The sequence below is a fragment of the Trichomycterus rosablanca genome, chromosome 15 (genome assembly GCF_030014385.1).
Source record: "Trichomycterus rosablanca isolate fTriRos1 chromosome 15, fTriRos1.hap1, whole genome shotgun sequence".
Lineage (NCBI taxonomy): Eukaryota > Metazoa > Chordata > Actinopteri > Siluriformes > Trichomycteridae > Trichomycterus > Trichomycterus rosablanca.
The window spans coordinates 6,720,255-6,737,990 of record NC_086002.1 but is presented as its reverse complement, the minus strand read 5'-3'; the positions used below and the strand labels follow the sequence as shown (position 1 = coordinate 6,737,990).

At 39.8% G+C, this 17,736-nt stretch overlaps 1 protein-coding gene and 1 long non-coding RNA gene across 2 annotated transcripts in view; one reads left to right on the top strand and one right to left on the bottom strand.

Annotated features, from left to right (window-relative positions):
* The window catches only part of gsk3bb (glycogen synthase kinase 3 beta, genome duplicate b), a 35,636-nt gene that overhangs the window by 13,093 nt on the left and 4,807 nt on the right, over window positions 1–17,736 (bottom strand). Inside the window, exons 2-3 of the mRNA XM_063009347.1 lie at window positions 8,939–9,132; window positions 7,688–7,771 (exon numbers count right to left, since the gene is read on the bottom strand). Coding sequence (XP_062865417.1) covers window positions 7,688–7,771; window positions 8,939–9,132 — 278 coding nt within the window. The remainder of the gene's footprint in view (window positions 1–7,687; window positions 7,772–8,938; window positions 9,133–17,736) is intronic.
* LOC134328269 (uncharacterized) lies at window positions 2,611–10,649 on the top strand. Its single transcript, XR_010014727.1, has 3 exons — window positions 2,611–2,687; window positions 8,960–9,210; window positions 10,531–10,649. It is a non-coding gene; the product is annotated as an uncharacterized LOC134328269 (long non-coding RNA).

Genomic DNA, 17,736 nt, shown 5'->3' with positions numbered 1-17,736 from the left:
CTCACTTTTGTTGCCGGTGGTTTAGACATTAATGGCTGTATATTGAGTTATTTTGAGGGAAGAATAAATTTACACTGTTATATAAGCTGCACACAGACTACTTTTCATTGTGTCAAAGTGTCATTTTGTCAGTGTTGTCCCATGAAAAGATATACTTAAATATCTGCAGAAATGTGAGGGGTGTACTCACTTTTGTGATACACTGTATATATATATCCCAGAACTGCCTTAACTCTCCTGGGCATGGAGTTTACCAGAGCTTCACAGGTTGCCACTGGAATGCTTTTCCACTCCTCCATGACGACATCACGGAGCTGGCGGATATTCGAGACTTTGCGCTCCTCCACCTTCCGCTTGAGGATGCCCCAAAGATGTTCTATTGGGTTTAGTCTGGAGACATGCTTGGCCAGTCCATCACCTTTACCCTCAGCCTCTTCCATAAAGCAGTGGTCGTCTTAGAGGTGTGTTTGGGGTCATTATCATGCTGGAACACTGCCCTGCGACCCAGTTTCCGGAGGGAGGGGATCATGCTCTGCTTCAGTATTTCACAGTACATATTGGAGTTCATGTGTCCCTCAATGAAATGTAACTCCCCAACACCTGCTGCACTCGTGCAGCCCCAGACCATGGCATTCCCACCACCATGCTTGACTGTAGGCATGACACACTTATCTTTGTACTCCTCACCTGATTGCCGCCACACATGCTTAAGACCATCTGAACCAAACAAATTAATCTTGGTCTCATCAGACCATAGGACATGGTTCCAGTAATCCATGTCCTTTGTTGACATGTCTTCAGCAAACTGTTTGCAGGCTTTCTTGTGTAGAGACTTCAGAAGAGGCTTCCTTCTGGGGTGACAGCCATGCAGACCAATTTGATGTAGTGTGCGGCGTATGGTCTGAGCACTGACAGGCTGACCCCCCACCTTTTCAATCTCTGCAGCAATGCTGACAGCACTCCTGCGCCTATCTTTCAAAGACAGCAGTTGGATGTGACGCTGAGCATGTGCACTCAGCTTCTTTGGACGACCAACACGAGGTCTGTTCTGAGTGGACCCTGCTCTTTTAAAACGCTGGATGATCTTGGCCACTGTGCTGCAGCCCAGTTTCAGGGTGTTGGCAATCTTCTTGTAGCCTTGGCCATCTTCATGTAGCGCAACAATTCGTCTTTTAAGATCCTCAGAGAGTTCTTTGCCATGAGGTGCCATGTTGGAACTTTCAGTGACCAGTATGAGAGAGTGTGAGAGCTGTACTACTAAATTGAACACACCTGCTCCCTATGCACACCTGAGACCTAGTAACACTAACAAATCACATGACATTTTGGAGGGAAAATGACAAGCAGTGCTCAATTTGGACATTTAGGGGTGTAGTCTCTTAGGGGTGTACTCACTTTTGTTGCCGGTGGTTTAGACATTAATGGCTGTATATTGAGTTATTTTGAGGGAAGAATAAATTTACACTGTTATATAAGCTGCACACAGACTACTTTTCATTGTGTCAAAGTGTCATTTTGTCAGTGTTGTCCCATGAAAAGGTATACTTAAATATCTGCAGAAATGTGAGGGGTGTACTCACTTTTGTGATACACTGTATATATAAATTATATGCTTCCAACATTGTGCCAAAAGTTTGGGGAAGACCCTGTCCTGTTCCAACATGACTGGAGTTCCTTTACACCAAGCTCATCAAGCACTGCGTCCCAATGACGAACGTAATAACTAAAGATGCTAATTTTGCCCATTTCTTTTAACAGATAAACATATCCATGGAGTATTAAAGCAACAAGAACAAACACTAAATGGTTAAAAGTATGCAGACACCTGATCATGAGCTTATTGGACTTCCTATTAAAAAACCATGGATCCCCCACATTTGCAGGTAGAAAACCTATCCAAAATGGCTTTTTACACTATTTTACAGTGTGTCTGTGGGAGTTTGTGTCCATTTAGTTAAGAGCATAGGTGAGGTCAAGAAACTTATCTTAGACAAGAAAACTTGGTTCCCATCTAATGAAATAAAAATAGTGTCATAGCACTGTAGTGACCTTGTCAACATCAATAACAAGAGAATTAGCAGCCCACTCTTACAACAGACACAGTGAAATCTAGTGAACAGCCTTCCCAGGATGGCAGGCAACTTGAGAGTAATTCTGTGGACAATGACTTTCAACAAGCTTAAAGTTTTTAACAAGCTTACTGTTCATAACCAGCTTGTTGTCTGCAGAGTAAAATATATAAAACTTGGATTCTTTATTTTGCAAAATGGTCTTTCAGTTACTTTAATTACAGCTGGTAAACTCTCTGTGCTTTTAAACAGATTAGATAAATAGGATCCTGTGATTTGGTGCAAGGTTTTGCGCATCACGTTGCACCACATTGATTAATTACCCCACAAAGTAGAGTTAATGGTACAAAATCTGTCCCACCGCTCAACATACCATGCGTATGTTCACATTGTGCATGCAAGAACAGCTAATGAGGTCAGCAGATTGTGTGGCTTTCCAGCTGTGTCCTGGTCAGAGCGACTGAGTGAGCAAGAACGTGTGTGTGAGAGTGTGTAACCTCATAAATCCCATTCTAATCATGGTGTGTGATCTAAGGCTGTAGCTGTTCAGGAAAGAACCCAGTGCTGACGGATAGTACAGGCTGGAGGCCAGTCACTCAGTTCAGACCGCTCAGTCAGGTCAGTAAGATTAGTTTTTCACAAGTCCAACTGCTAATATCTTATTTGCTGGCAACAGAACAATTTAAGGAACACTAAGTTGTTTTACGTTCTCTTCGGCATTTCCTCCAAAGACTAAACCTTTATTCAATACAACCATAGAACATTTGAAGGCAATATCCTTGTTGCTACCATGATTGAGACCCTGTGATCTCTGGGACTGGTATGAGCAAGGCAACATTTTTTTAGAGACTCTTGCTCAAGCAAGACCATTGGGTCCAGCTCCAGGGACTGGGATATGCAAAGTAAAGTGTGAAAGACATTCTTTAAAAAAAATAAAAAATAAATTAAAAAAATAAAGGATTGTTTTAGAAGCGTTTTTGTTTATGTGAATGCTTTTATTAGATGTTCCCATCTTGTACTTTGTACTTGTACTACTGCTCTAGGTCAGGGGCGCCGTACAATGGCTGACCCTGCGCTCTGACCCCAGCTTCCAAAACGAGCTAGAATATGCGGAAAAAAGAATTTCATTGTACTGTACACATGTATCTGTATATATGACCATAAAGGTGTTCTAAATTCTTCATTCTATTGCATTCTAAATGCAAACAAAACAAAGAATGCCATGAAGTATTGTTGAGTGAATTCTGGGTGTGTATTTCAGTCGACTGAGTTGGTGAGTCAACAGAAAGTATAAGCAAGCAGTGCATTCACATACATTCAAGTACTGAGGACGTATTGTTTAAAAACAAACCATTGGACTATTCATGAGCAGGCTACAGTTTTTATGGACCCACTTGTCTGCTGGGCTCAAGCACTGTGCAGCATAGAGGCGACATTAGACAACAATACCAAAGTGTGCATTTGGAGGGACTACAAGAATTTATGGAAGCATATTAGATTGGGAATCTTTAGGACTTCATTACAATCACACATATACCAAACTGTATTAAAACACCTTAATGTATTCTGTCTACAATCAAGTAATTATGTGAACAACTCCGTGTGCAGTGGCACAGTACAAATGCATATTGACCAAAATAATCAACAAGTTCATTTATACAGGCTTCACATTTTCTACAGCTTGTTTTATTGAAGGTAAAACATGCGATGAATGGCAAGGAAAGCAAAGAAACTAGTCATGATGGTGCCGATCACTCCCTGTCATGTAAAACATAAGACCATAAAATTATTTACAGATAGAAATGACTGTGCAATAGAAATGCTGTCCATAATCCTGTAGTGACCTTGTCTTGATAAATCATTTACAAGTGAATTAGCAGCCAATCACAGTGATAACGAGCCACTGAGTAAAGGGAAGACACCGCTGTACAGATAGATCTACTGCCCAGGAATTTAAACAATAGTATCCAGTTAGACTAAAATTAATTGTGTAAAATGTAGCAATATGATTTACAAACATTAATAATTATGCATCATATGGTATAGTTGGTGCCAATGTTCATGCTGCAGTGTTTTACTCAAACAGGTCACTCAACTGTACATGGTCGAGTTGTTTTGGGCTCTCGCCTTAAGCCACAAGTGAAAGACTAAGACTAAATACTAGGTAAACTGCAAACTGCTCAGGTCATTCATGCAATTTGAAAAATCAGCATTATCAAGCAAATGGAGAAAATATATCAGTCCAACTTGGATTAAACAAAAAAACAGCCCATCATGGTTTTTCCAAATAAATATGCTAAATAAAACACCACACTAAAGAAATAGCTTTTAAACTTTGTCCACCTTTTCTCCAAAAACTAGGCCCAATACATAAATTACACAAGTCTTCCTGTGCTACGTTAGGCACATGCTAGCACCAAAGCCTGAAAATCTAACCAGTATTTACTGTATGCTCAGCAGGCAGCTGGCCAAATGAAAGCCCCAGTGAGACATCCCATAACATCAAGCAATGTCCCCTGATAAAAATAGGGCCCCTTTTTAGGTTAAGACCACTTGTTAATCATTTGTCCTGTCACTGACTCAATTGTCACTGTATCTAGTTTTCCTTTCCAGCTGTTAGTAGAATGTCAAAGGAATCCCCCAGAAGGCACTGTCCATTGGCATGAAGACTGTTAGAACAGACCTACATACCCTTACTATACAAACATTACAAACAGTAGCATTACTATGACCCACAGAGCGCATAGGATGGAAAGTATAATGCAAATGAGTCCAACTGCCATTTAATCGTTCATGGCTATGCTTGCGTTTTAGCAACAAACAAAACGTGAACCACAATCATGACAAATAAGTCTTTAACAAGCTCTGGCTCTAATGAGGAAATGCACAGCAGGAATGAAGCCATTTATATAATGTCTAATCATTCCAATAATGCACTGCAGAAGTGGATCTGTTGAAACTATTTTTAAACTGAACACGACTTTAAGCTTCCTAAATGGACTTTAGTGTTGTTTACCCTGTGTAAGGGAAGGTTACTCAATGGAAGTGTTACATTTTTGCAGGGTATTGACAGATCAAATATCAGTGACAAAGATGGCGCAACAGTTTCTCACTACATACATGCTGACAAATATACTGCTGCACCTTGCTCTACAACTGGCTGGTTTTCTTGACAAGATGATAAGACAATCACTAATTCATTTCAATAATGCACTGCAGAAGTGGAGCTTTGAAACGATAATTTTTTAAACCGTGAGCATGACTTTAAGCTTTCTGAATTAACTTTAGTGTTGTTTACCCTGTGTAAGGGAAGTTTTATTTTTGCAGGGTATTGACATATAATTAAATATCAGTAACAAAGATGGTGCAACAGTTTTTCGCTGCCTATACTCTGCTGCACCTTGCTCCACAACTGGGTGGTAGGTTTTCTTGAGAGGATGATTAGACAATCACAAAATTGTTTACCACACTCGGGTGGGACAGTAGTTTAGCTCGCTAGCACACCAGTGCAAAGTGCGGACTGAAGCCACGAGTTTGAATCTCAACAAAGAGCTTTTACCCTGCATAAAAAGACATGCTATGCACTAGGGCTGCAACTATCGATTATTTTTGTAATCGAGTATTCTATCGATTATTCCAGCGATTAATCGAGTAATCGGATAAGAAATACTTTTGCTTTAACAAAGAGCAAAAACAAATACATATTAGATTAAATAAGACATGTTTCTTAAACCAAACTGTACATTTGTATTCCTTGCATACAGGACAGTTTAACATTTTTTAAATGCAAAAATAAATAAATCAAAAATAAATCAATTTACTTTTAAAATGTAAACAGGCAACCTGAAACATCAGGTCATCAAGTCATAAATAATAATAAACAAAAATACATGAACATAAGCCTGTAATTGTAAAAACTTTCAAAACTCAGTTTCAGCTACAGCTCACGCAGAACATAAAGCTTTAATATTTTGTTGGGAGGTTTTGTGGTGTTTGTAGGGGGATAAAAATCTGTCAGGATTGTGTCTCTAGATGAGGTAGATCTGGTGTGTGTGTGTGTGTGTGTGTATGTTTGTGTGTGTTTGCCTAAATCTTCATAAAAGCCTGTGGTGGTTGAAACGAAGTAAAGTCAGTAAACATGAGTAAAGTAAACATGACGCTCTGATGGTGTGGATGTTATACTGAGTTTTAGTTTTATCAGCTTAAAATGATCTCAAACTTTCTGTGGTTTTCTCTGTCCAGTCTCCTCCTGTTCGCTATTTTCTCTATATATTTTGCAGTCCACGCTATCAAATCTCGGCTGCGTCCTAAACTGATACGTTCAGTTCGCAGGAGCGGCGAGTTCTGTTTATGTTTAAGATATTTGGGACGCAGCCCTCAGATTCTTCACGTCACCTGCACACAGCGTTAAACACGCTGCGCAAAAGTGAAAGTCGTCCGTGTAAAACACCGTGAGCTGTATATGGTTGTGCGGATTAAACGATTCCTCGATGCAAAAAATTTGAATCGATGATTTTTAATAACCGATTTACTCGAGGAATCGTTTCAGCCCTACTATGCACATCATATTATTCTACCACCAGTACCTGGTGCAGGAAGCAGGAGTTGCTGCTGCAGGCCGCAAATTTGTGTTTGCTGAAATCCCAACCAGGCCGGTGGCACCACTGAGACTAAAACTTAGTGGGCAAGCACACAACACTGCTGCTTCACCAAGTCCCTTAATAAAAGAGAGCTGTGACGTACTGTCTTCTGACGTCTATCACATCCAGTTATTAAAGTTTTCTGCAGTTTGTGCTCCTGTAGTTCCAGACGGACTCGGCTTTGCTCCCCTCAAAAATCAATGACCCTTGGGCGTCCATGACCCCACCATGGTTTACTGGCTGTCCTCGTTTGGACTTCATTTTGGTACGTAATAACCGCCGCATGCTGGGAATAACACCCTATAAGACCAGCTGTTTTGGAAATGCTTTGACCTCGTCATCCAGCCATGGCAATTCACTTCTGGTCAAAGTTATTTTTTACACTTGCTCGTTGACCTTGCTTACAAGAACTGACTACAAGAACTGACTATTCACTTGCTGCCTAACAGATCCCAACCCTAGACAGATGCCATAGCAAGATCAATGTTAATCACTTCACCTTTCTGATTGATGTACAGTTCACCATCATATATTATGATCTGATAAAAATGGTAAAAAATGAAAACCAACATCAGAAACAAATCATTTTTTGCAGTGATTAAATCATTACAATTTAATCATTAGAAAGAAAATTCAGAACTGGGACCGGCTCAGTTGATAGTGGCAGTAAGATCTATATAAAAAACTTTATGCTGTCACACTGAATGTAAAAGGTAATTCATGGGCGATCCTTTAAAAAAAGGGCAATCCTTTAAAAAAGTTAAATAAAAGTCTGCTCATAACTGTGGCACCTGTAGGCACCGCAAATTGCTCTCTTGAGTACAATGCTCATACACTTGCCTCTATAAACACATTGTAGAAAATGACAAACTGTTTCCTGTAAGGGTAAATGGGATTTTATTTTGCAGCGTATCACACTGTACTGCTCAGACCAATGAAAACATTTTGAGAGAAAAAAATAAAGCCCATGGGACTCACCTTATCACCGCTGGAATAGAAGAAATAGCGCAGACGCACAATGTTGCAGTGGTCAAGCTTCCTCATGATCTGCAGCTCACGGTTCTGCACGAGTAGAAAAAAAAAAACAAAGAAAAAAAAAAAGTCATGAAAAATTCACATGTCTAGAATTTCTCTCTCATGAAAACAGTAAAGTGCCTCCAAAGCATTCAGACAAACAGCTGGACAGATTTCTCTTCTCTAGACAAGCCTAAAAACAGCCATACAAGGGGTGCTATTACAGTAATAACAGGATTTAATTTAAGCACTCATCCAAATGTACCCGACAAAAGTTCAGCAAGCAGCAAAAAATCAGAAGACAAAACTAAAATCTGTGAGCTGAACGATGACAGATGAAAAAGCTCAGCACAGACTGATGACATCAGTTCTCAGAACTCTCGTTGCAATCACATAATGTCCTATAAATAGGGTCCTACTATGTGCTTAATACCTCAGACCTCATTTTTCACAGATTACACTGATTTTTAAAAACAAGTGCCACGGCAGTCATTAAATAACATACATAAACTGAATGACAGGATGAATGGAAGCTATAATACACAGCACAGCCTATCTTAATGGCTTCATGTTTTGTCTCAAATACGAAAATACTCGTCCGTGTTTTAACACTCCCCACCCTCCACAGAACTGATCTTGGACACTTTGCCTAAGCAATTACTAAATGAATTGTAGGATTGCTAGGACCGCCTTATAGTGCAAATTAACCAGTAAACCTGAGGCACTTGAACTCCAACTGAATAAAAAATGTTAAATTGCTAAACACAAACCTTAAATTTTGAGTTTCACAGCAACTTGCATATTACACGGGAAGCGGCTCATTTCATGTTCAGCGAAGTGAATTAGGTAAGGCCTTGTCTATAGACAATAACTACATTTATACTAATATACACTGAATAGCCAAAAGTATGAGGACACCCTTCAAAATTACTGAGTTCAGATGTTTCCACCACATTTATTCCTAACTGATGTATAAAATTAATAATTATTTCCCTATAAATATAATGATGAATTTCCACCCTAAAAATCTGGTCACAGTCCAGTCATCAATTCTGTCCCCTCAAACCGGTCCCCATACTTTTGTTTATATAGTGCAAATATAATAAACACCCCATGCTTTTTTTTAATTTTGGTGGTCTGAAAGAAGTGTTTGCAAAACCTATTAAAACCTATTTTTCCATCCTGATCAATCACGTCACACAGGCAGTTCCTTACTTTGAACCTCTTGTCTTGCAGGACTTTCTTGATGGCTACCATTTCTCCAGTGTCGCAGAGCTTCGCCTGGTACACCACGCCAAACGAGCCATTGCCGATGACCTTTGTGTCCGTATAGCTGACCTCCTGAGGCCGATCTGGACCCTGGCCGGGGGTTGCACCCACTGTTGTCACCTTACTGCCATCCTTGTCTCCTGAGGAAAGCAAGAACAAGAGGATTAAGAAAATGTGCTTCATCATTTTAATTAAATAGACCATTTGCAGATAATCAGGTGGGCAAGTGCTTTTTATAAAGAAAGAAAAATAAATGAATTGCATCCTTAGGTCAAAGCCTTCAAATTATTCTGAATTCGGCTTAATTTCGTGCCAACCTCTTTAAGCACTTATTTGAAGCAGTCTGGCCAGGTGAAAATTGGGACCTGTGGCAGTAGAGGAAGCTTAATAAGGGGTTCACACTCAGCTATGGTAGCACTTAGACCAAACTTAAGCTAACGCACTTCAGGTCATATTTACATTTTACATTTTCATTTTCAGCATTTAGCAGACGCTTTTATTTAAAGTGACTTACACAATGAGCGGAACACGATGAGCAATTGAGGGTTAAGGGCCTTGCTCAGGGACCCAACAGTGACAACTTGGTGGTGGCGAGGCTTGAACTGGCAACCTTCTGTTTACTAGTCCAGTACCTTAATCACTGAGCTATCACTGCCCTATAATATAAAACCACATGTGCATCTAAGACTCTGCTAATCCAGGAGCTGTTTTTGCATTTTCCATGCTAATGAATATAGCTGTGAATGCTTGAGAATCGAGCCTGGATCAGCACTCAGCACAAAGTTACAATTAGGACACGACATGCGCCCAAGGCTTTTCTCAGCCTTATACCATTTGAAAAAAAAGCAAGCTATTCATTCACATTACAATTCTAAAGTAAAAAAAAGACAAGAAAGAAACTGCTTAATAGTCTATCTGACCTGGCTTAGAATTTGCTTTAAATGCATTTTAATAGGGGACAGATGCCTTCGCAATTCATGAAGTCATCTCCGGAAATGGGGCGCTGAGGTGGCACAGCTGTGTACTATGCCAGCCCCCATGTCTGTGTAGTTCATCACGTCTGTGTGGATAGATCTCAGCGGTGCTATCGGCTGGCCAGACATCGACACAAACTTAATTGGCTGTGAGGATGGCCAAAACGCTGTGCCGGACTGGCACCTTATGCAGGGTATTCCTGCATTACACCCAGTGCTTTAAGATGAAAAGGACACACCCTGACTAGGACAAAGCAGTTTATGAAAAGTAAATTAAATCGCCAAAAGTGCTGGCAGTTCTGGTTTTAGCCCCAACCACTGCAAACAGGTGTATAGAAGCTTCAACTTTGTTGCAGTACGAAAGAAAAGACCTTTATTGCTCCTGCACAACTGAGGCCATGTGCACGGAGGTCCAAAAAGACATTTTTTACATTATATATTGTATTAGCTTCTCTACAAAGTCTTGGAAACAAATGCATCTAAAGCATGTTGCAATACATATTTAATGTTCTTAAATCAAACCAGTTATCTATGATTCTTTATCTATAAATCTATGTTTTGCAGAGGCATAAATCAGAGATAACTGTGATGGATCGCTGCCCTGTCCAGGATATTCCTGCCCTGCGCCCGATATATCCCGGTAGAACCGGATCTGCTGTGACCCTGAACATGATAATATGGTTGATGAAAATAAACTAAAAAACAGTCTTATGCTAAACAGTTCAATTAGACCGACAGCCTGGGATTTGAACCCCAGAGCTCAGTGTGTGTATGAGAGCAACTAACACTTCTTGCGCTTGCTGCAGAATTTATACGGCTTTGGGTTAATCGTAAGGTGGAACGTAGATGTGTTTCCAAACCCTATAGTTAAGGTTTTATAGCTGTTTCAAGCTGTGTTTTATCAATTATGACTCAAGCAAACAAGGACTCGCAATAAAATGAACTTCATTTTAGTCCCTCAACAGCCACTTCAACTATAAGAATGTGTTTTTTGCCACATAGTGTGCATATAAATGCAGTAATTACTATGCACAGCTTGATTTCCATTATGAAAAACTGTTATTACGGTCTGTTAAAAACAATCAGAGCTTGGTGAAAAAAGACGATGACTATAGCTACGCCACCTATGTCTTAAAGTGACCACCAGTAATGGTCCAGTGGCAAAATATCTGGTCTAAAAAGGTACAAATATAGCTTAAAATATCACATAGGGTGTGTTCAAAAACCTAGTGAGCTGCCTTGCTGTCTTACTGCCTACCTGCCTACATAGGCAGCTGTCTAATTAGCATTATTTACTCTGATCAGGTATGATTATTAATCGTTTTATTCTGGCAGGCGGTACCAACCCCTGGTATTTTACAGTAACGTCTGAGTCGATGTGGAGAAGTGTGTTGATCAGTGGTAAACTTATGGCAGCAGCATCAATTTTTATTCAAATGTAGGGTTCATTAATACAACGCTAGAAATACACCAAACCACGTCAAGTGCCAGTTACGAAAGAGCCTGCTGACCAGCTCAGATGACTGACTGCAATGGGTATGTGTGAACATGTGAAACATCAGATCTCCACCCGACCACCATTCTGCCATGAGAATGAACTGGGAGTTTATTCGTCATAAGCATTCACAACCTCACATTCCTAATGACTGACACACTCACCCAGTTCAGGAAGGGAACTTGCTCATTTAATGATGCAGGCAGATTACTCCAGTGCTATGAATAAGCACTTTATCACCGACCCGGTCTCCTTAGGAGAACAGGAAGTAGGCTGAGGGCAAATCATGCAGTGGTTTATGCGCTGTTGGAGCTTTATTTGCATAAATTTCAAGTGAAAGGTAACAACTAATTGTTTCAATGAATTTAGTTTTTAACATGTTAGGATTATAATAGTAATTGCACCACAAACATGACAAATTTGTGATTTTCTTCTCTTTAAGTCTCTGTTCTCAAGTGTTATTTATTAATTTATTTATTAGGATTTTAACATCATGTTTTACACACCTTGGTTACATTCATGACAGGGCAGATAATTACTGGTTACACAAGATTTAACAAGAAAATCGGAGCTCCCATAGGAAACCCACATGGACACGGGAAGAACATGAGCGCTCCATCTGGGAATCGAACCCAGGACCTTCTTGCTGTCAGGCAACAGTGCTACCCACCAAGCCAATGTGCCGTCCTGCACTTATGGCTTAAAAATATGCCTTAATATACTATGCCTGGTACTAATGCCTGATAGAAATGTTGTTTTACACTTCCAGTGATGAAAGTATAAAAAATGTGGATTGAAAACTCCCCCATGCCCCTACGTTCTTAGAGGAAATGTCTATTTGAGTTGAAAAAGTCCAGCATGCTTTAAAGCCTGTCCTGAAGATTCTTAAGTGATGATGAAGCAGCATGTGTATTGTGTGTTTGTGGTGAATAAACAGGACACGCATATGCATAGTTTAAATCATGTAATCCACCGAACCTTAAAACCCGGTCTACCCAGTCAGGTGCCTTGCAAATGAAATACTGGGTTTAAAAATGTCCACGAGATCATTGTGCATGTGAAGGGGTTTTGAACATGATTTGTACAGCTAATTACTGCCACATTCCAACAATGAGCTGGAATAAAAGCCAGCAGTGTGTATTCTAGGCTTATTTTTGCTGCACCCATTGTTGACAGGTGTACAAAAATACACTTCACTAGAATGGCTTGTACTGAGGAGCTCAGTGACGTGGCACTGCACCCTTAAAAAAAGATCCCAAAATGGTTCTTTGTTTAGAAAAATGGTTCTCTGGATGACGTTTGGTGTTAAACACCATCAATCAAAGAACAGGACATCCATTCTAATTCCGGAGGTCATGTATTTAAGCCACAGCCATTGCACATAGTGTATACAGGTTATTTTGTGAATTATGTAGCCATGAAACTGCCCTGATCGAGTGATCTATTGGCACAACTAGCAATGACTGAAAGTGACAGAGGAAAGGCTGGATGAGGTATAAAATTCTTTGCAACTGTTTAAGCCAATCCCACAATCTGGTCAAGGCGCTGGCACGAGTGGTAGAAGAATAAGGAGAAAAAAGTGAGGCGCTCTAATAATCGCTACTGGCTGGTGTAAATGTAAAGTTTTATTAGTATTTTAAGGACATGTTTTACACACTTTTGTTACATTTACACAAGATTCATCAGTTCACAAGTTTTAATGTCAAACACAGTCATGGACAATTTAGTATCTCCAATTCACCTCACTTGCATGTTTTTGAACTGTGAGGGGAAACCGGAGCTCCCGGAGGAAACACGGGAAGAGCACAAAAACTCCACACTGGATCGCTCTACCTAGGAATCAAACCCAGGACCTTTATACTGTGAGGCGACCATGCTACCCACTGAGCCTGAGGGGTCAGATGGAGTAAAAATATGCACGGGCCACACACTCTTTTGTAATAAAACAAATATAACTTATTACTAACAATTACACTAACTAATTATCCACTTGACTAATTGACTCCATCCATGAGTGTTGTGTAAACTAAGATTTTGCCAATTTTACTCACTAGATTGTAATCCTAATAGAAAAACTATTATACTTACTTAAATTCTCAGTGGAAAAAAAAATTATTTTTCCAGCGCACCTGAAATCTCCTGCATTCGCCGTTTAGTTTACGAACTGGAGTTTACGCTGTCTAGCTGCCATGTTTATCCAAAAACTTGGTAACGTTTACCAGTAACAGTAATGTTTTCTGTTGGGGGAAAGAAGATGGGGAGCGTTTAAGATTTGTTTTATGCGACAGAGATACCCAGAGTTTCAACAGTTAAAGCAGTTTTTTTTTTTATTTTTTTTTTTTTAAACTGCTTAATAGCGGGCCAAATTTAAATTTATTTTTAAAATAGCTCGCAAGCCATTTCAAAAATGGTAATGGGCTGTAGTCTGGACATCCCTAATTTAGAGCATGAACTGTGAGTCAGGCTTCCTTGTACAACATCAGTGACTGACCTTACAGACTCTTTAGAAAAACAGGCATTACCTCCCACAGAATGCTGAAAGATCTTGTGAAAAGCAAATCCATCCATTAAAAGCAAAAGCTGATAAAAGATGCAAAGAAGGGTCATTCACTATAAACGCCTATGATTTTAAAATGGGATGTCCTGCAAGCTCATGGTCAGATGTTCACATTTATCTACAGTGGGGGAAATAAGTATTTGATCCCCTGCTGATTTTGTAAGTTTACCCCCTTACAAAGACTTGAACAGTCTATAATTTAAAACATTAAATAAAAGTTATAAATTAATTTGTATTTAATTAAGGGAAATAAGTATTTGATCCCCTACCAACCAGCAAGAATTCTGACCCCCACAGACCGGTTATGTGCCCATGAGGCACACAAATTAGTCCTGTCCCTGTATAAAAGACACCTGTAACAGAATCAGTTTCTTCCATTCAAATCTCTCGACCACCATGGGCAAGACCAAAGAGCTATCAAAGGACGTCAGGGACAAGATTGTAGACCTGCACAAGGCTGGAATGGGCTACAAGACCATCAGCAAGAAGCTTGGTGAGAAAGAGACCACTGTTGGTGCGATCATTCGAAAATGGAAGAAATACAAGATCACAGTCTATCACCCTCACTCTGGAGCTCCATGCAAGATCTCACCTGGTGGGGTAAGAATGATTCTGAGAAAGGTGAGGTCAGCCCAGAATTACACGGGAGGAGCTTGTCAATGATCTCAAGGGAGCTGGGAGCAGAGAAATGCTGGATATGACCCCAAGAACACCGTCCCCACCGGGCATTTCTCTGCCTCCAAACACGGCGAGTGGAGTTGATGCCAAAGAGCTCAATTTTGGTCTCATCTGACCATATCACATTCTCCCAAGCTTTCTCTGAATCATTCAGGTGTTCATTGGCAAACTTCAGACGGGCCTGTACATGAGCCTTCTTGAGCAGAGGGACTTCGCGGGCACTGCTGGATCTCAATCCATTACGGCGAAGTGTGTTACTAATGGTTTTCTTGGTGACTGTGCTCCCAGCTCCCTTGAGATCATTGACAAGCTCCTCCCGTGTAATTCTGGGCTGACCTCACCTTTCTCAGAATCATTCTTACCCCACCAGGTGAGCTCTTGCATGGAGCTCCAGAGTGAGGGTGATTGACTGTGATCTTGTACTTCTTCCATTTTCGAATGATCGCACCAACAGTGGTCTCTTTCTCGCCAAGCTTCTTGCTGATGGTCTTGTAGCCCATTCCAGCCTTGTGCAGGTCTACAATCTTGTCCCTGACGTCCTTTGATAGCTCTTTGGTCTTGTCCATGGTGGTCGAGAGATTTGAACAGAAGAAACTGATTCTGTGACAGGAGTCTTTTATACAGGGACAGGACTAATTTGTGTGCCTCATGGGCACATATCCGGTCTGTGGGGGTCAGAATTCTTGCTGGTTGGTAGGGGATCAAATACTTATTTCCCTTAATTAAACACAAATTAATTTATAACTTTTATTTAATGTTTTTTTTCTGGATTTTTTGTTGATATTCTGTCTCTCTCTTAAAATAAACCTTCCACAAAAATTATAGACTGTTCAAGTCTTTGTAAGGGGGTAAACTTACAAAATCAGCAGGGGATCAAATACTTATTTACCCCACTGTATATAGTGTAAGAAGTCACTATGTGAAAGGTTGAGTGAATTCCAAGGAAACAGACTTGTTAAATGAAATAAATAAATTACTATTGTAAATAGATGATTGCTGGGCGTGCCCCGAGTTCTTAGATCAGATCGTTCTATGAAAGTTCCGATCCCAGCCCTTACAAACAGGTCAGCAGAACTGGTTGGACCAGAATAAGATAAAAGGTTAGGAGTGTTAAAGCCAAAAAGGATAAATAACATATACTAAATGAGAAGAGGTTTTCTTCTGTATGCATTCTGCTAAGCATTTGTTCACATGCTGAATTTCTGTCACATAATTCTACGATGATTAACTGTGTGTCCTTGGTTTATTTCCTGTGTGCCTGCAGGTGAAGTCTCGAACAAAGAGCACTATGCCTGTGCTAATCCCAAAGTCACGTGACAGGTCAAAGTACACACACAGTCCACTGACTGAGAGCACTTGCTATAGGAATCCATGCTATAGAAATTTAAATCGGTTAGGTACACAAGTGTCCATTAGTTCACAACTCTAGTGATTGCAACGGGGGCAATTTAAGGTCATTGCTCTCACAGAGGCACAACAAAGTGCTGAAATTTATTAACTCAGTAAATAAGAAATTTAACGTTATAAGGTACAGTTATCGTAAATAATAAAAAGGTTAAAACTTATGCTAATCTATTTTACCATTGGAGTTCAATCCTAGTTTAATCCAAAGCCACTTACAATTGTAGCCAATTACAGAGCAAGTTAACATTTCTTACACTGAATGTATAATATGAATGAAAAAATAAAGTAACAATAATAAAACGTGTATTTACATTTATACATGTGTACAAATGTACACATGACCATAGAAAAGCACAAGTTTCAGGCACTTCCTGCCCATCTGTATAACCATGTTTGTTTTTTATAGTCATTTATATATATATATATATATATATATATATATATATATAAGAAAACAAGCTTACGTCTGATGGATATATGTCCAGCTGTGGTTATCATGAAGAGCTGTCGATAAAATCCTTTCAGATCAAATCCAGAGAGAGATTTTTGCCCTGACACGTATAAACGAGGACTGACTGGGCATGTCTGAGCACACGCTGACTGAGTAGATGATGACGTGAGCTACAGGCAGTACACACTTCTGGCAAACCACACCTAGCTTAACGTTGCCTGCTACAAAAGGACTCACCTAACGAGGCATGAATAATACAAATAAATTTAATAAATAATAAAGTAATGAATGACCAAGGAAAAGAATTTAAACAGGGAACATGCTGGGGTCACTAATGACTAAGATTATTTGTACCTGTAACTGTGTGCCATATTACACACTATGACTTAATCTGATAATATAATCAGGACATTACACATCAGTTTCAATTATGCATCATTGCAAAATGCAAGTAAGGGACGCTCAGGTGGTGCAGTAGTCTATTACGCTGACCCACCAGCTGAGTCAGACGTTCTAGACATAATTGGCCAAATGGTTGATGTGTCAATATGAGTGGTGGAGGAATGTTTGAGTATATCATGTTCGTACATACGTTACAAGAGTCCACTGCTGATTGGTAAAAAGGAGGGTAAAAAGGAGAGTAAACAAGCAGTACTACATGACCTCTCGCATTAATTACACTTCAGCTGATGATTAATTGGCACACAAAAATGGCAATTACTTATTTCCCATAGATAACGCCCCTTACAGATGGCTTTTGCATGATTGGTGTTTTGCGCTTCATTGATCTTGCTGCTTACTGCGGCATTTACAACTTTAAATGATATGCATGTTCTGCTGGCTGTGCCACTGAGTGGCAAACTTGAAAACAATCAAACCAACCGCAATACTGACCGACAGTTTATTCATATGCAGTTTTGTCTGTAAACGTATCTTAGTTTAAATGAAAAAAGCTCTGCAAAAGTCATCATTTGGAGATGTAAAGATAAAAAACCCAGCAAAAGAATAAACGGGCTTCAAGCAACTTTTTTGTTTTGTGAATCTAATGTCGAATTAAATCATACTGAAGAACTACAAAACCAGGACAAGCGAATCCAGTATTAGTAAATGCGGGATCTAAAATGCAAACCCAATCTCCACACTTTACAGCTGACTAGTCGCTATACCGTATTTTTCTCACAATGT